At 37.6% G+C, this 15191-nt stretch overlaps 1 protein-coding gene across 1 annotated transcript in view; it reads right to left on the bottom strand.

Moving 5' to 3' along the window:
• The window catches only part of HPSE2 (heparanase 2 (inactive)), a 556398-nt gene that overhangs the window by 158266 nt on the left and 382941 nt on the right, over positions 1–15191 (bottom strand). The window contains exon 7 of the mRNA XM_053692544.1: positions 13782–13875. Coding sequence (XP_053548519.1) covers positions 13782–13875 — 94 coding nt within the window. The remainder of the gene's footprint in view (positions 1–13781; positions 13876–15191) is intronic.

The following is a 15191-nucleotide window of genomic DNA, read 5'->3' as shown; positions in this document are numbered from 1 at the left end:
TATGCTTCTGTGTAGGATCCCCCTTAGCCCCCAACCTCACTGATCCCCCACCCAACAGCTCTCTAACCCTCCCCCTCTGACTTAATGTGCGCCATCTTGGGTACTGGCAGCTGTCTGCCAGTACCCATTTTAGTGAAAATATGTTTTTTTATTAAAAAAAAATGTCCCTTTTCTGTAGTGTAGCTTCCCCCCCCAATACCAACCCCCCACCCTTCCAGATCGCTTAGATGCTTTTTTAAAAAAATGTTTATTTAATTTTTTATTACACTTTTAATCCTAACTTTTTCTGTAGTGTAGCGGTTCCCACCCGCTCCCGCCCCGTGCACGCGCCCGCCCGCCACCCCCCCGTGCACGCGCGCGCGCCCGTGCGCGCCCCCGAAAGCTCTGCCCCCGATCCCGCCCCCCTCAACCTTACAGAGATCACTGATGGCCGCCCACCCGCCTCCCAAGTCGGCTCCCACCCACCAACGATACCACAGAGTGGCTCTCTCTGCATCGGATGGCCAGAAAGTGTTATTGCAGGATGCCTCGATGTCGAGGCATCACTGCAATAACCGGAAAGCAGCTGGAAGCGAGCAGGATCGCTTCCAGCTGCTTTCCAGACTGAGGACGTGCAGGGTACGTCCTTGGTCGTTAACTGACATTTTTTAGAGGACGTACCCTGCACGTTGTCAGTCGTTAAGGGGTTAATAATAGGAGCCCATAGCCCTTGGGTATCTACTGGTAGTACAAGTCTCTTCATACTGTGCATCTGGTCAGTGTGACAGCATTCAAAGCAAATCTCATGAATCTTTGTGCTATGTCCAGGTTTAATTTAGTTGTGCATTATAAGATCCCAAAAGGTTTATATCAAGTGGGTTATTAATCATCTCTCTATTTTATTACTCAAAACCAATAATCTTGAGGTCAGTATTACTCAGTGAGCCTGAATACAGCCTGTATTACACAAGTAGTTCATATATATATAATTATGTACAGTTATTACCCTAAGGTAATTTCAAAGAAGTGAAAAGAGCAATAGAGTGAGAAATATAATGAATCGCATGTGGATGCTATATAGAAGAATTCTCATTGAGGGTTTCACAGAATATTTGCTTTTCACATATCTCCAAATACATCTAAAGGGATTCTTGTTATCTGTTCTGTGTTTCTCACTATTAACATTCATAGTTTATTCATATGACATGTTAGGCCTATTCATTATGGTGCGAGCAGACATGATCCAATATTGGGGATCATGTCAGCTGCACATTGATAAATGCCAACAGCATACGCTGTCGGCATTTATCATTCTTGTGAACTGCTGGTGCAATGCCGCCTTCTGCAGATTCGCGGCCAATCGGCCACTAGCAGGGGGTGTCAATCAACCCGATCGTATTCGATCGGGTTGATTTCTGTCCTCCGCCTCAGAGCAGGCGGACAGGTTATGGAGCAGCGGTCTTTAGGCCGCTGCTTCATAACTTCTGCTTCCGGCGAGCCTTCGGGGGCAATACGGAGCTTGATAAATATGCCCCACTGTGTTGGCCGTAAATTTAATAGGAATATTAGCTTAATACCTCTTGTATTGTATTGTATTGTATTGCATATTTATTTTAATTAAAACTGGAATTTTAAAAAAAAAAGAAGAAAGAAAAAAAGAAAGAAAAATCTAAAGTAGTTGGATAAGCCAGAATTTGTTTAAATTGAAGGATAATAATATTTCAGCTACATATAGCCAACACACCATACCAAAAAAACATTAAAAATGTGTTTTTTGTTAAATTATCCTCAGTTATTTTACACTAATTGTTGGCTTGAAGCATCTGAAATAACCCTTACTAGTACTTTTTAAATACAACAGATAGTGACGCTAACTACTGTTTCATATTTTAACCAGTAACTGATAGAGTGTGATAGTTTCATTTCATTCAGAATGGACTGAATAATACATATGACATATCTGTGGTTGATAAATAAAGGAATTATAGATATATGTTCTAAATGGGATGCTCACTTCTAAAAACAGCTTTAAAACATTTGATATGAAATGTGGAAAGGACATCTTTAAACAAACTGCTGTTTTAGCTTTATATGTCTGATGAATGGTGAAGAGAGATGGCCTAAATACAAATGTTTTATAATATAATCCCAACTATCGGCAGAAAATGATTTACAAGCAGTTCTTCATATGGCCCTATACTTCTACATACTGAGCATGTGGGTTCCTTTTGTGTTTATATGTTGTGCCTTTCTTTTTGCTAAAAGATATTCATAAGATAGTTTTCCAAAGCACATAAATAAGTAATCCTTCTGTTAGAAACTAGAATGGTGTCGTCCAGGTACTACTTCACACAGAGAGACAGTAGTTTGCTCTGTAGTTTTCCAAATTTGGGCCAGATTAGAAGTGTCACTCTATTGTTTGCGAGAGTCGCGATAACCAGAATATATGTACATCGGGTAAGATGCATATATGTGCAGCCACCAACCAGAAGCTAGCTCCCTGAACCTGAGCCTACCTAGGTATGCTCTTCAAAATAGGATACCAAAAGAACTACACAAATTAGATAATAGAAGTACAGGTACAAAACCCCAAATCTAGAATTCCTAAATCCAAACTTATTCTGATATCCAAACTTTTTAATTCATATTTTTTTCTATTTTATCTTCTCTGCCATTGTCTTTGGCTTGTTTTTTTGCGTTCTAAAAGGCAAATAATGGTCTATATTTATTCAAATTAACTAATATTACCTTTCTGGTTATAGCACTGTATTATCTTTCTGAGGTTACTATGTATACAGAAAATAATAAAACTACCTTATAGGGACATTGTACATTGTACACTAGAATTTTCTTTGCTATAATTTTACTGTAAAAATGTATAGTTTTGCTTATTTTTTAATAACATTGTGCTGGTTCTCATACTCCTAACGAAGCCCCAAAGTTTTAGATGTAAACTGATTCTAAGTAAGTATTTAAAAGGTTTTATACCGGATTGTCTTTATATTAGTGTCTATTACGTGCAGTTATATGAAAATTAGGGTATACTGTCCCTTTAAGGTGTACATGTAAATATTGCCTAAATTACATAATATCTTGTTGTTTACACTTGGTTTGATCTCCTCTACAAACTGTCCCATTTTAAAGATGCAAATATACAAATATTCCCAACTATTCCAAAATCCAAATCTTACCATGTCCCAAACATTTTGGATAAAGGGTTTTCTACTTGTAATTTGAAAAGTTGTTTAAAATGACATGCTGCTAAGCTTCAAAGCCAGTGGTCATTTTCTATTGCTATTTACAATTTAAAAAAAAATAAAAAAAATTTATGTCTCAATCACAAACTGAAGATCGGCAAAAGGGCATTATCATTTAAAGATTTACAGAACTTTAGATCCCTTTAATCTAGTGGTGTCTCATTCTTTTTGTGACTTATAATACATTAGAAACAAAAATATGAATGTCTGGGGATAAACATTAAGCTATACAGTAACAATTTAAAAGCAAAAAAAAAAAAACAACTGCTAGAAATATAAAGTATTAAAGTACACGCAAATTGATTAGAAAACAATGAAGACACATAAAGGTCGATTCCAATCTGTCTGTGGTTTTTAATTTTTTTTTCATTGTTGAAAAAATGGTAATGGATATTTTTTTTTCCTTAATAAATTGATCACAATCCTTCCAAGTCAAGCACAGCTGAGATTAACTCACATGTGATTCCTTTATCCCACAACGGGACTCAGAACTTTTGATAACGGATGCCGATGTGGGTTAATGGGGTTAATGGATTTTCTGTGTGTGTTTTGCAACTGGATAGAGTGGTGTTTATAATAAGTGTTTATCAGTATTATTTTAATTAGCATATGGGCATGATGGTTATACTGGTATGTTTGATCAATTATGTTTTTTTAAACCTTTAGGACCAGATTACAAGTGGCACGCTATTTTTGATTCCTTAGGAGTACTAACTGTGCTCAAGTTACAGAAATTAGCGTGGCTGGGTTAGTGTGGGAATTACAAATTGAAAGTAAAAAGTTAGCACTAACATTTTCTCAACATACAGTATGCTTCTATGGGGTGCGTTACAAAAAGCCTTTTTAGTTATAGCTTTCATGCTAACCTGCGCTAAAGGAGCCGAAGGAGCATTAGGAGTTCTTCACTATGTTCTTTACATAGACGAAAATGTTCTTTTTATTTACATATATATATATATATATATATATACAGTCCAGATAAAGGACAGCACAATCTTACGCCAATTCAACTGCCAAGGTGCACTGCAAGCCAATTCGTATCCTCTCCAAGAACACAGGCACTCACTGGTCTTTATAAAAGGTAATCCTTTATTCAATCCATTAAAACGATAATAATACCATGACTTTTCGGCACACCATCGTGCCTTTATCAAATGTATCAAAATATAAAAAGATGGTATTTAGCCTGTAGATCCACTTGGTTTCGCATTGTAGTAACAGGTTCCCCCTGTCACCTCCCCTTGGGAGTGGGGGTATATGATCTATAAGCATTGTGCGTAAACTTGAAATCGCATGTTTATGTTGGATGCAATGCCTAGCTACTGGTTGTTCTGATTCACCAGTGCGTAGGGCCTCCCGTATAGCACACCGGTGGTTTGCCATATGCTCGCGGAAGGTTGTTACAGTTTTACCGATGTATACACTGGAACATGGGCAAATAATCATGTATACTACATATACGCTGGTGCCGGTAAGGCGATGCCTAATGTCGAATCTTTTGTTGCTGTGAGGGTGCTGAAACGAATTGCCCCTAAGCATACCATTGCAGGTTACACATCCAGAACAGGGAAAACAGCCCATCTTCGTGGGTTTAAGCCAAGTATCCTTTTTGTAATTCCTTATTGGATCTGACTTAACCAATATGTCCCTTAGGTTATTTGCTCTTCGGTATGCTATTCTGGGGGCAGCCACCCTCCCAAATGGTAGTGTGGGATCACTGCCTACCACTGGCCAATGCCTCCGGACCGCCTCAGTGAGGTGTCTCGAATCTGATGTATATGTAGTAACCATGTTGATCCGGTCAGGGTCTGACTTGGTTGTCCTTTGCCTTTTTTCCAGATTAGTGGGATCCATAAGATCATCACGTGCCTTCTTAACCATCTCTCTAGTATAGCCTCTCTCCACTAGTTTCGTGTCCATTTCTTCCAGTTGTTGATGTAGCATAGGTATCTCACTATTGTTCCTAATGACACGAGTGAGTTGGGAGGTGACAATCCCTTTCTTTTGGTGCAGAGGGTGAAAACTCCTCGCATCCAACAAGGAATTGCGGTCAGTTGGTTTAGTATAAAGAGAGGTACCAAAATGAGTGATACCCTCTGCATCAACTTTGAAAATATTAAGATCCAAAAAATGTACAGATACTGTACTGTATTCCAACTTAAACCTGATTGGACAAGCCATGGTATTCAAATGTGACACCCACTCAAGCAATGCTGGCTCACCACCTCTCCACACCAAGAACACATCATCGATATAGCGTGTGTAGTACATGATGTTGCTATTATCATGTGGCCGCATCAGAGTGCGTTCATACCACGCCATGTAGAGGTTTGCATAAGTGGGTGCCACATTCAAACCCATGGCTGTACCTGCGATTTGCAAAAAATAGTCATTTTCAAATTTAAAATAGTTCTTCTCAAGACAATGTGTTAACATTTCGCAAAGGAACTCTACGGGTGGACCATTGTCACCATGGACCTGACAGCCTCCACACCCTCATGATGAGGTATCACAGTGTAAAGGCTGTCCACGTCCATGGTGACAAGCACATCATCAACACTTAAACCAACACATTCCTTGAGAACACGAATCATATCTGGGGAATCCTTTAAATAAGATTCAGTATGCTTAACAACATGCTGGAGGTGCGAGTCAATGTATATGGCCAAACTGGACAAAATTGAACTCCTGGCAGACACAATCTGCACCTTTGGCAGTAAGTAGAGTACAGGAACCTTTGGATAATCTGTTACCAGATAATTTCTTGTACGTTTGGCTATCTCTTAGCTGTCTAAGTGCCTCATTCCTGTACTCTGCATAGTCTAAAATGACAACAGATCCCCCCTTATCTGCAGGGCGGATAATGATGGATGTGTCATTTTTCAGGTCCGTGAGTGCTTGGGCCTCAGCTTTACTCAATTTAGAATATGTCTTGTGTTGGGGTATTTGTTTGATATCATGGCTAAGAGCCCGTGTGTATCCTCTGATGGAGTTATGTGTATTTGCAGGTTCAAAGGTGGATTTTTTCTTGAATGGAGTGGGGACATAAGTATCATTTCTAAAATGATCTCTTAGTTTCAGCTGCCTTTGTAACTTATGTATATCCACCAGCATATCAAAAGAATCAGTTTTGGGGGTCGGTATGAATGATAGCCCCCGATTTAACAGGGATATTTCAGCTTCATTCAAATGTCTGCTACTGAGGTTAAATATAATATCTACTTTTTCCTTGCTAATTGTTTTTTTGTGGCCCCCCCTTCTGATTTTTCTTCCCTCACTTCTCTTTTTGTAGTGGGAATAGTTGGTGGTTTTGCTGCCGAGCGTGTCCCCACTCCTAAAAAAGAATTGGAGTGTTCGCTGTTGTTAGTATTACTCTGGCTAGAGGTGATACCCTCCGGGCCTGAGGAGTCTCCTCCACTGCTATCAACTATACTTAGTGTGTTTCTAGGGCGCAGATTACGTCGCCGTCTATTCTGTGTAGTATCATCTTTGCCATATAGCCACTTATATACACGTTTCTCTCTATAATCAGTTTCAACACTGTTAAGTTTCTTATTTTTGAATGCAATGAGATCTCTACGGTATTTATTGACTATTATTATCGTTTTAATGGATTGAATAAAGGATTACCTTTTATAAAGACCAGTGAGTGCCTGTGTTCTTGGAGAGGATACGAATTGGCTTGCAGTGCACCTTGGCAGTTGAATTGGCGTAAGATTGTGCTGTCCTTTATCTGGACTGTATCTATGCTTTTGCATTTTGGGACAAGCACTCCGATCATTTATACACATATGAACTGTGGATGCTGCATTATAATTGTTATATGGAGATGTTAACTTGATATTGGAAACTTCACATCTAATCTTTACCTGTTTTTAAGTATATAACTTTAGGAGCATCAGATATACATTGATTGATGTTTATTTGTATGTGACACTAAACTACCGGCTTACAGTCTTGTATACTTGCTACTTATGCACTAACTGTTAAAATTCCTGTTAAAGATGGCTGAGTCAGCACAGTTCGATAATCTGTATCAGGATGAAGATTTCAACACAGAGCCATTGGTGTTTACAGATGATGATGCAGAGAGAATCAGAATAAGTGACGAAATGAGTGAGTTGGGGGGTGACACCCTCATTAACGTATATCATAAATTGTTATATTTAAGGAGGAAGCAAATAGATTATCATTTACATGCAGTTTTTTTATCTGGGTATCATAGGAAGAAATATATCCCAAGGGGATTTAGAGTGAAAAATATACCCACCCTAGGCCACAATAATGTTGAATTTTGTAGGAGGTGGTGCTCCGTGTTAAACAAATGCTCCTATGACGTTATGTTGTTGGTGATAGAGGAGGTTACTAGGTTAGAGAATAAAATTAAAAATGAAACTGACATCATTAAACAAAACAGTATGCACATCCTGCTGGAGGATAAGAGTCAGGATTGGGTTACCAAACTGGAAGGTATAGTCAATAAATACCGTAGTGATTTCATTGCATTAAAAAATAAGAAACTTAACAGTGTTGAAACTGATTATAGAGAGAAACGTGTATATAAGTGGCTATATGGCAAAGATGATACTACACAGAATAGACGGCGACGTAATCTGCGCCCTAGAAACACACTAAGTATAGTTGATAGCAGTGGAGGAGACTCCTCAGGCCCGGAGGGTATCACCTCTAGCCAGAGTAATACTAACAACAGCGAACACTCCAATTCTTTTTTAGGAGTGGGGACACGCTCGGCAGCAAAACCACCAACTATTCCCACTACAAAAAGAGAAGTGAGGGAAGAAAAATCAGAAGGGGGGGCCACAAAAAAACAATTAGCAAGGAAAAAGTAGATATTATATTTAACCTCAGTAGCAGACATTTGAATGAAGTTGAAATATCCCTGTTAAATGGGGGGCTATCATTCATACCGACCCCCAAAACTGATTCTTTTGATATGCTGGTGGATATACATAAGTTACAAAGGCAGCTGAAACTAAGAGATCATTTTAGAAATGATACTTATGTCCCCACTCCATTCAAGAAAAAATCCACCTTTGAACCTGCAAATACACATAACTCCATCAGAGGATACACACGGGCTCTTAGACATGATATCAAACAAATACCCCAACACAAGACATATTCTAAATTGAGTAAAGCTGAGGCCCAAGCACTCACGGACCTGAAAAATGACACATCCATCATTATCCGCCCTGCAGATAAGGGGGGATCTGTTGTCATTTTAGACTATGCAGAGTACAGGAATGAGGCACTTAGACAGCTAAGAGATAGCCAAACGTACAAGAAATTATCTGGTAACCCTACATCAACCTATAAAAGGGTCAGATTTCTACAGGAGGGCTTTGAGGCAGGTATACTTAGTGAACAGGAGCAGACATTTCTCACTACAGATTATCCAAAGGTTCCTGTACTCTACTTACGGCCAAAGGTGCATAAAACCTTACAAAATCTACCTGGCAGACCGATTGTGTCTGCCAGGAGTTCAATTTTGTCCAGTTTGGCCATATACATTGACTCGCACCTCCAGCATGTTGTTAAGCATACTGAATCTTATTTAAAGGATTCCCCAGATATGATTCGTGTTCTCAAGGAATGTGTTGGTTTAAGTGTTGATGATGTGCTTGTCACCATGGACGTGGACAGCCTTTACACTGTGATACCTCATCATGAGGGTGTGGAGGCTGTCAGGTCCATGGTGACGGGCAATGATTTGTACAATGGTCCACCCGTAGAGTTCCTTTGCAAAATGTTAACACATTGTCTTGAGAAGAACTATTTTAAATTTGAAAATGACTATTTTTTGCAAATCGCAGGTACAGCCATGGGTTTGAATGTGGCACCCACTTATACAAACCTCTACATGGCGTGGTATGAACGCACGCTGATGCGGCCACATGATAATAGCAACATCATGTACTACACACGCTATATCGATGATGTGTTCTTGGTGTGGAGAGGTGGTGAGCCAGCATTGCTTGAGTGGGTGTCACATTTGAATACCATGGCTTGTCCAATCAGGTTTAAGTTTGAATACAGTACAGTATCTGTACATTTTTTGGATCTTAATATTTTCAAAGTTGATGCAGAGGGTATTACTCGTTTTGGTACCTCTCTTTATACTAAACCAACTGACAGCAATTCCTTGTTGGATGTGAGGAGTTTTCACCCTCTGCACCAAAAGAAAGGGATTGTCACCTCCCAACTCACTCGTGTCATTAGGAACAATAGTGAGATACCTATGCTACATCAACAACTGGAAGAAATGGACACGAAACTAGTGGAGAGAGGCTATACTAGAGAGATGGTTAAGAAGGCACGTGATGATCTTATGGATCCCACTAATCTGGAAAAAAGGCAAAGAACAACAAGTCAGACCCTGACCGGATCAACATGGTTACTACATATACATCAGATTCGAGACACCTCACTGAGGCGGTCCGGAGGCATTGGCCAGTGGTAGGCAGTGATCCCACACTACCATTTGAGAGGGTGGCTGCCCCCAGAATAGCATACCGAAGAGCAAATAACCTAAGGGACATATTGGTTAAGTCAGATCCAATAAGGAATTACAAAAAGGATACTTGGCTTAAACCCACGAAGATGGGTTGTTTTCCCTGTTCTGGATGTGTAACCTGCAATGGTATGCTTAGGGGCAATTCGTTTCAGCACCCTCACAGCAACAAAAGATTCGACATTAGGCATCGCCTTACCTGCACCAGCGTATATATAGTATACATGATTATTTGCCCATGTTCCAGTGTATACATCGGTAAAACTGTAACAACCTTCCGCGAGCGTATGGCAAACCACCGGTGTGCTATACGGGAGGCCCTACGCACTGGTGAATCAGAACAACCAGTAGCTAGGCATTGCATCCAACATAAACATGCGGTTTCAAGTTTACGCACAATGCTTATAGATCATACACCCCCACTCCCAAGGGGAGGTGACAGGGGGAACCTGTTACTACAATGCGAAACCAAGTGGATCTACAGGCTAAATACCATCTCTCCATGTGGCCTCAATACCTCACTGGACTTCAGCCCTTTCTACTAGATAAATTCTGTTTTTGCAACATAATCAGAGTACACAGATTTGTCCTGTTATAGTGTATGGGTCTTAAAAATGGACATATAATCTTCTCTCACATATTGTTCCCATGTTTCTACCATAATACTAGTAGGCATGAATGCAAGCTAGTATCTCACCTTATATGTAAATTGAAGTTGTTTACTGTCACTATGACATCAAATGCTTTTTTGATACTTTTCACTCATTATGATATGGATACAATGTTATATAGATGCTCCTTTCTGATACATTTTTGAATTTTATACACTATGTTTTTTACGCACTTTGTGTTTAGTATTATTTGCTGGGAGTGTTGCGCTGATATAGACATCGTTTTTGTCCAATATTTTGGAGACTTGCGGTACTTTGCCCCATTATAATAAGTATGGGAACTCCGTCAATATGTGTAATCGGCGACACACTCGATATGCAAATATATCTATTGGTCTATTGCACATTCGCCGAGTAACTGTGTATAGTTTACATGTTGCCATGGCAACGTCGGCCCTACGATCTCACAGGGCGCACAGATCAGCGCTCCCTGATGACGTCAGATGCCGATTTTACACACGATGGGCTGGCGGCATGTGCTATATTCCAATAGTATTTAAGAGGTGATTAGGGGTAAGTTTGATATGAAGCTTTTTATATTTTGATACATTTGATAAAGGCACGATGCTGTGCCGAAACGTCATGGTATTATTATCGTTTTAATGGATTGAATAAAGGATTACCTTTTATAAAGACCAGTGAGTGCCTGTGTTCTTGGAGAGGATATATATATATATATATATATATATATATATATATATATATATATATATATATATATATATATACTGTATATATATAATGTTTTTTGTAAAATATATATTGATACCTATACTTTTAATGAATATATACAGATATATATATATATATAGCTTAGAAAAAAGTAAAGAACATAGAAATTTCAAGTATTTCTATTAAAAAAAAAAACATTAAAAGTTGATTAAAAATGATATTGCACGTTTCAAGGTATTTGACTAGTAGGGCTTAAAAGTGTATGTATATATATATATACTGTATATAGATAGATAGATAGATAGATAGATAGATAGATAGATAGATAGATAGATACTGTATATAGATAGATAGATAGATAGATAGATAGATAGATAGATAGATAGATAGATAGATAGATAGATAGATAGATGATAGATAGATAGATAGATATGTGTGTGTGTGTATATATATATATATATATATATATATATACATATATATATATACAGGTAGCCCTCGTTTTACAACGGTTCAATTTACACCGTTTCAGAATAACAACCTTTTTTTCCAGTCATGTGACTGCTATTGAAAAGCATTGAGAAGCAGTGCATTTATTAAAATAGCTAGTAGATGGAGCTGTCCGCTTGTGTTGCAGCAAAGCCAAGTAAGCTGAAATTAATCAGTTTAACCAGACCTGAACTATCGAGCAGATTTCAAAGGAACAAGATCTTCCTGTCTATAAATCAGTCCAGATTGGAATGCATAGAAAGAACTGTTTGCAGAAAAATGCAAGTGAAGTCTGTGTTGTGTGATTATTTTATTAGGTTTATAATGCTGTTTAGCATTTAAAGTCTTCATTTCAAAGCTTTAAAAATAATGTATTAGGTGTTACTTATGACAATTTTGAGAGAGGCCTGGAACCTATCTCCCTCACTTCCCATTGACTTACATTATAAACTGGGTTTCAATTTACAACGGTTTCGATTTACAACGATTCCTTCTGGAACCTAACCCCGGCGTAAACTGAGGGCTACCTGTATATGTTTTCATGTGTGTATATATGTATGTATGTGTGCACATACATATTTACACATATAAACACATAAATGCACATGGTATTGTTAATATGTGTATATATTAGTGTAATAGTTTATTTTCATATGTTTTTGATGTGTTTTGTTAAACTTTCTTTTAACTCTTACACTTTACTTCAGGTCTCCTCAAGTAATATAAATATTCTAGTGCAGTATCGGCTTTCGCTCTAGTGAAACCTGTAACTTCAACTTGTAAATTGAGTCAGGTTGTAAAATCCATTGAAAGTATAAGTTGCGCTAGAGCAATGTCAGCCGCGCTAACCCTTCTCTGGTTAATGGGATTTACCCTGGACTTGTAAAATCAATTTGGGTACTAATGTTTGTGCAGTCCAACAATATTACTTATTGCGTCCCACACTATCAATACCGAACCACTGCAATCTGGCCCTTAATATTTTAAAAACATATATTATTCAAATAATATTGAATACGTTAAAAAAAAAAAACTTGTTTTCCATTTTGGTAAGATTTTCATCTAAAATTAAGAATGCTGCTTGAATTTAATTTCCATATGGAGAAAGTGGTCACAATTTATTGCATCTTATAAAACAGGATTTTAACAGTTTTCTCAATGTAAATTTTGATTCTGCTAAATGATGAAGTTTAAAATATCGCCAAATGTTTCAAACCTCATTGTATAGAACAAGGTTTGCCTTTGTCAAATATCTATTATTTTAAGAAAATGGTAACACAAGGTTTTAAAACCTGTAAATCATGGCTTTTCAAAGCACGATTTTTGAGACTTATGTTTACTGTAAAAACAAATGCAACTGGCCTTCGTTGCCAATAAAAAAGACACAATGGCAAACGGTTAAATCCCGGTCACAAACACGCAGTTGCTAATAGAAATCCCTTTGAAGATGAAATTACAGTAACAGAATCAGGAAAATGTGAGTATGAAATAGAAACACTAAACGCAATTTTTAGATGACGCAGACATGATTTTTCAATAGCTGTATGAGTTTTTTCTTATTTCTCTATTAAATAAATATACTTATGTAAATGTTTGTCCCACCAACTACCGAAGAACTATACAATAGTGCTAAAGATAGGTTTAATGAATCTAGACCATATTTACATCTAAAATTGGGTCTGTGGCCATTTCAGAGTGTTTGGCATATGCACAAAATAATAAAAATATTCCAAATCCTCTTGGAATATTGGCAAACATGTTTAAAATGTCAGTTTTGAGCTTTATCAACATCCTTTGTGCGTTTAATTTAGTGTGTCCATTTTGTTGCTGAAAGTACAAAGCATGTGGTTGGGAGAATTATGATCACCAAAACCATTGCTGTTCATGCATTTTATAGGTGATTTTCCAACTATCTGCTTTGATCCAATTCGAACATTAACCAATACAGAAATTGTATTATTGATTGGATTGTGATCACTCGGGAACTTGATAAACATAAATCAGAAGCCTAAAAACAGGATCAGAAAGATTGGAATTCACCGCAAAATATGTATTTCTTTGTTCTATAGTTTTATAAAATCAAATGCATTACTAATTTCTTCTTGATAAAACACCACTTTTTTAAATATGATAAAACTCACTACATGATGTTGCATACACTTTTCTTCTTTGCAAACTCACTTTCTGAATTTTTCTTATTTGATCAGAAAGTGCATCCAGTAGTCGAGTTTTCATGAAGTCCATCACTTTGCCTACTCGTCCATCAATATAGTAACTAGAAAAAAAAATGGAAACCTTAATTGTGTTATCTGCTCAATTTTTTTTTAAATCTATAACAAATTGATAAAAAAAAAATATTAAAAAAAAAGTAGACCATATTTATGGTGATCACACACTTCCAAAGTATAAACTTCTCACACTCGGCAAAGACAGAGAGCAATATATTACTGGTGTAGCAGAGGAAATGCAGTATAAGCGTCATGCCGGGAGACTGCTGTCTGGGAGTCACCTAGATTCCACCAGTCTCAACCAGATACATTTTGCTCCATATACATAGTGTTGCACCCAGCCATATAGGGACAGTGGGGAGGATCCCACTCAGGATTGCTACAAAGCAATATATTTTCCATTAGAATGTAAACTAGCCATGTATTTTTAAGTGCAAAAATCAACTACAAAGCTAAATATAATGGATCCAGGGGAAACAGGTGGGGGCTTCAAATTCTACTACCTATAACTACCTATCACTATCTTATTATAAAACGCTCTTTTTCCTTATTCACCTTGCACTGTAAAGAGCACATAGCATGTAAAAAAAACATACTAGTTTTCAAATGCAGGTCAGCTGGCACTTTTAAAATTTGAAGGTGCATCAATAATAAGGGGAAGTGAAAAGCACCTCCTAGGAACAAAGAAGCAAACAATAGAATCTAGTTTTCCTTTATTATGTAGAAAACTATCATGTTTAGGACATATAATTTTTTTCTGGGCACTCCAATATATCAACTTATTGGGAACAATAAATAATAACTGTATAAAGTAAGTGTATCAGATAATTACAATGGACCTTTCTGCATTTATTTAATATGTGATAGGCTGTGGCTCAATGATTTGTAAAACAAAAACAAAGTAGGGAACAGCACCAAATGATCTTGAAGAGGGCACAGAGTTCAGGGCCAGTCAAACACCTGCAGCATACATGTAGAAGGATAGATACTCCAGCCAAGTACTAATCTTTAAAAAGGGACCTTTATTGGTTCATATAGTCCAAAGTACAAAAAATGAACAACGTTTCGGACCTACATTAGATCCTTAGACATGACTAAGGATCTAATGTAAGTCGGAAACGTTACTCATTTTTTGTACTTTGGACCATATTAACCAATAAAGGTCCCTTTTTAAAGATTACTACAGGGTTGAAGTATCTTTCCTTCTACATGCTCAATGATTTGAAAAGCTTTTGCAATACTGCCCCACTAGCAGGGGATGTAAATCATCCCGATTGTATCTGATCAGGATGATTGCTGTCTGCCAACTCACAGGTGGCGGATGAGTTAAGGAGCAGTGGTCTTAAGACCGCTGCTTCTTAAC

This window comes from Bombina bombina, chromosome 9, assembly GCF_027579735.1.
Source record: "Bombina bombina isolate aBomBom1 chromosome 9, aBomBom1.pri, whole genome shotgun sequence".
Lineage (NCBI taxonomy): Eukaryota > Metazoa > Chordata > Amphibia > Anura > Bombinatoridae > Bombina > Bombina bombina.
The sequence above is the reverse complement of the archived record's forward strand: the minus strand, read 5'-3'. Positions and strand labels throughout refer to the sequence as shown.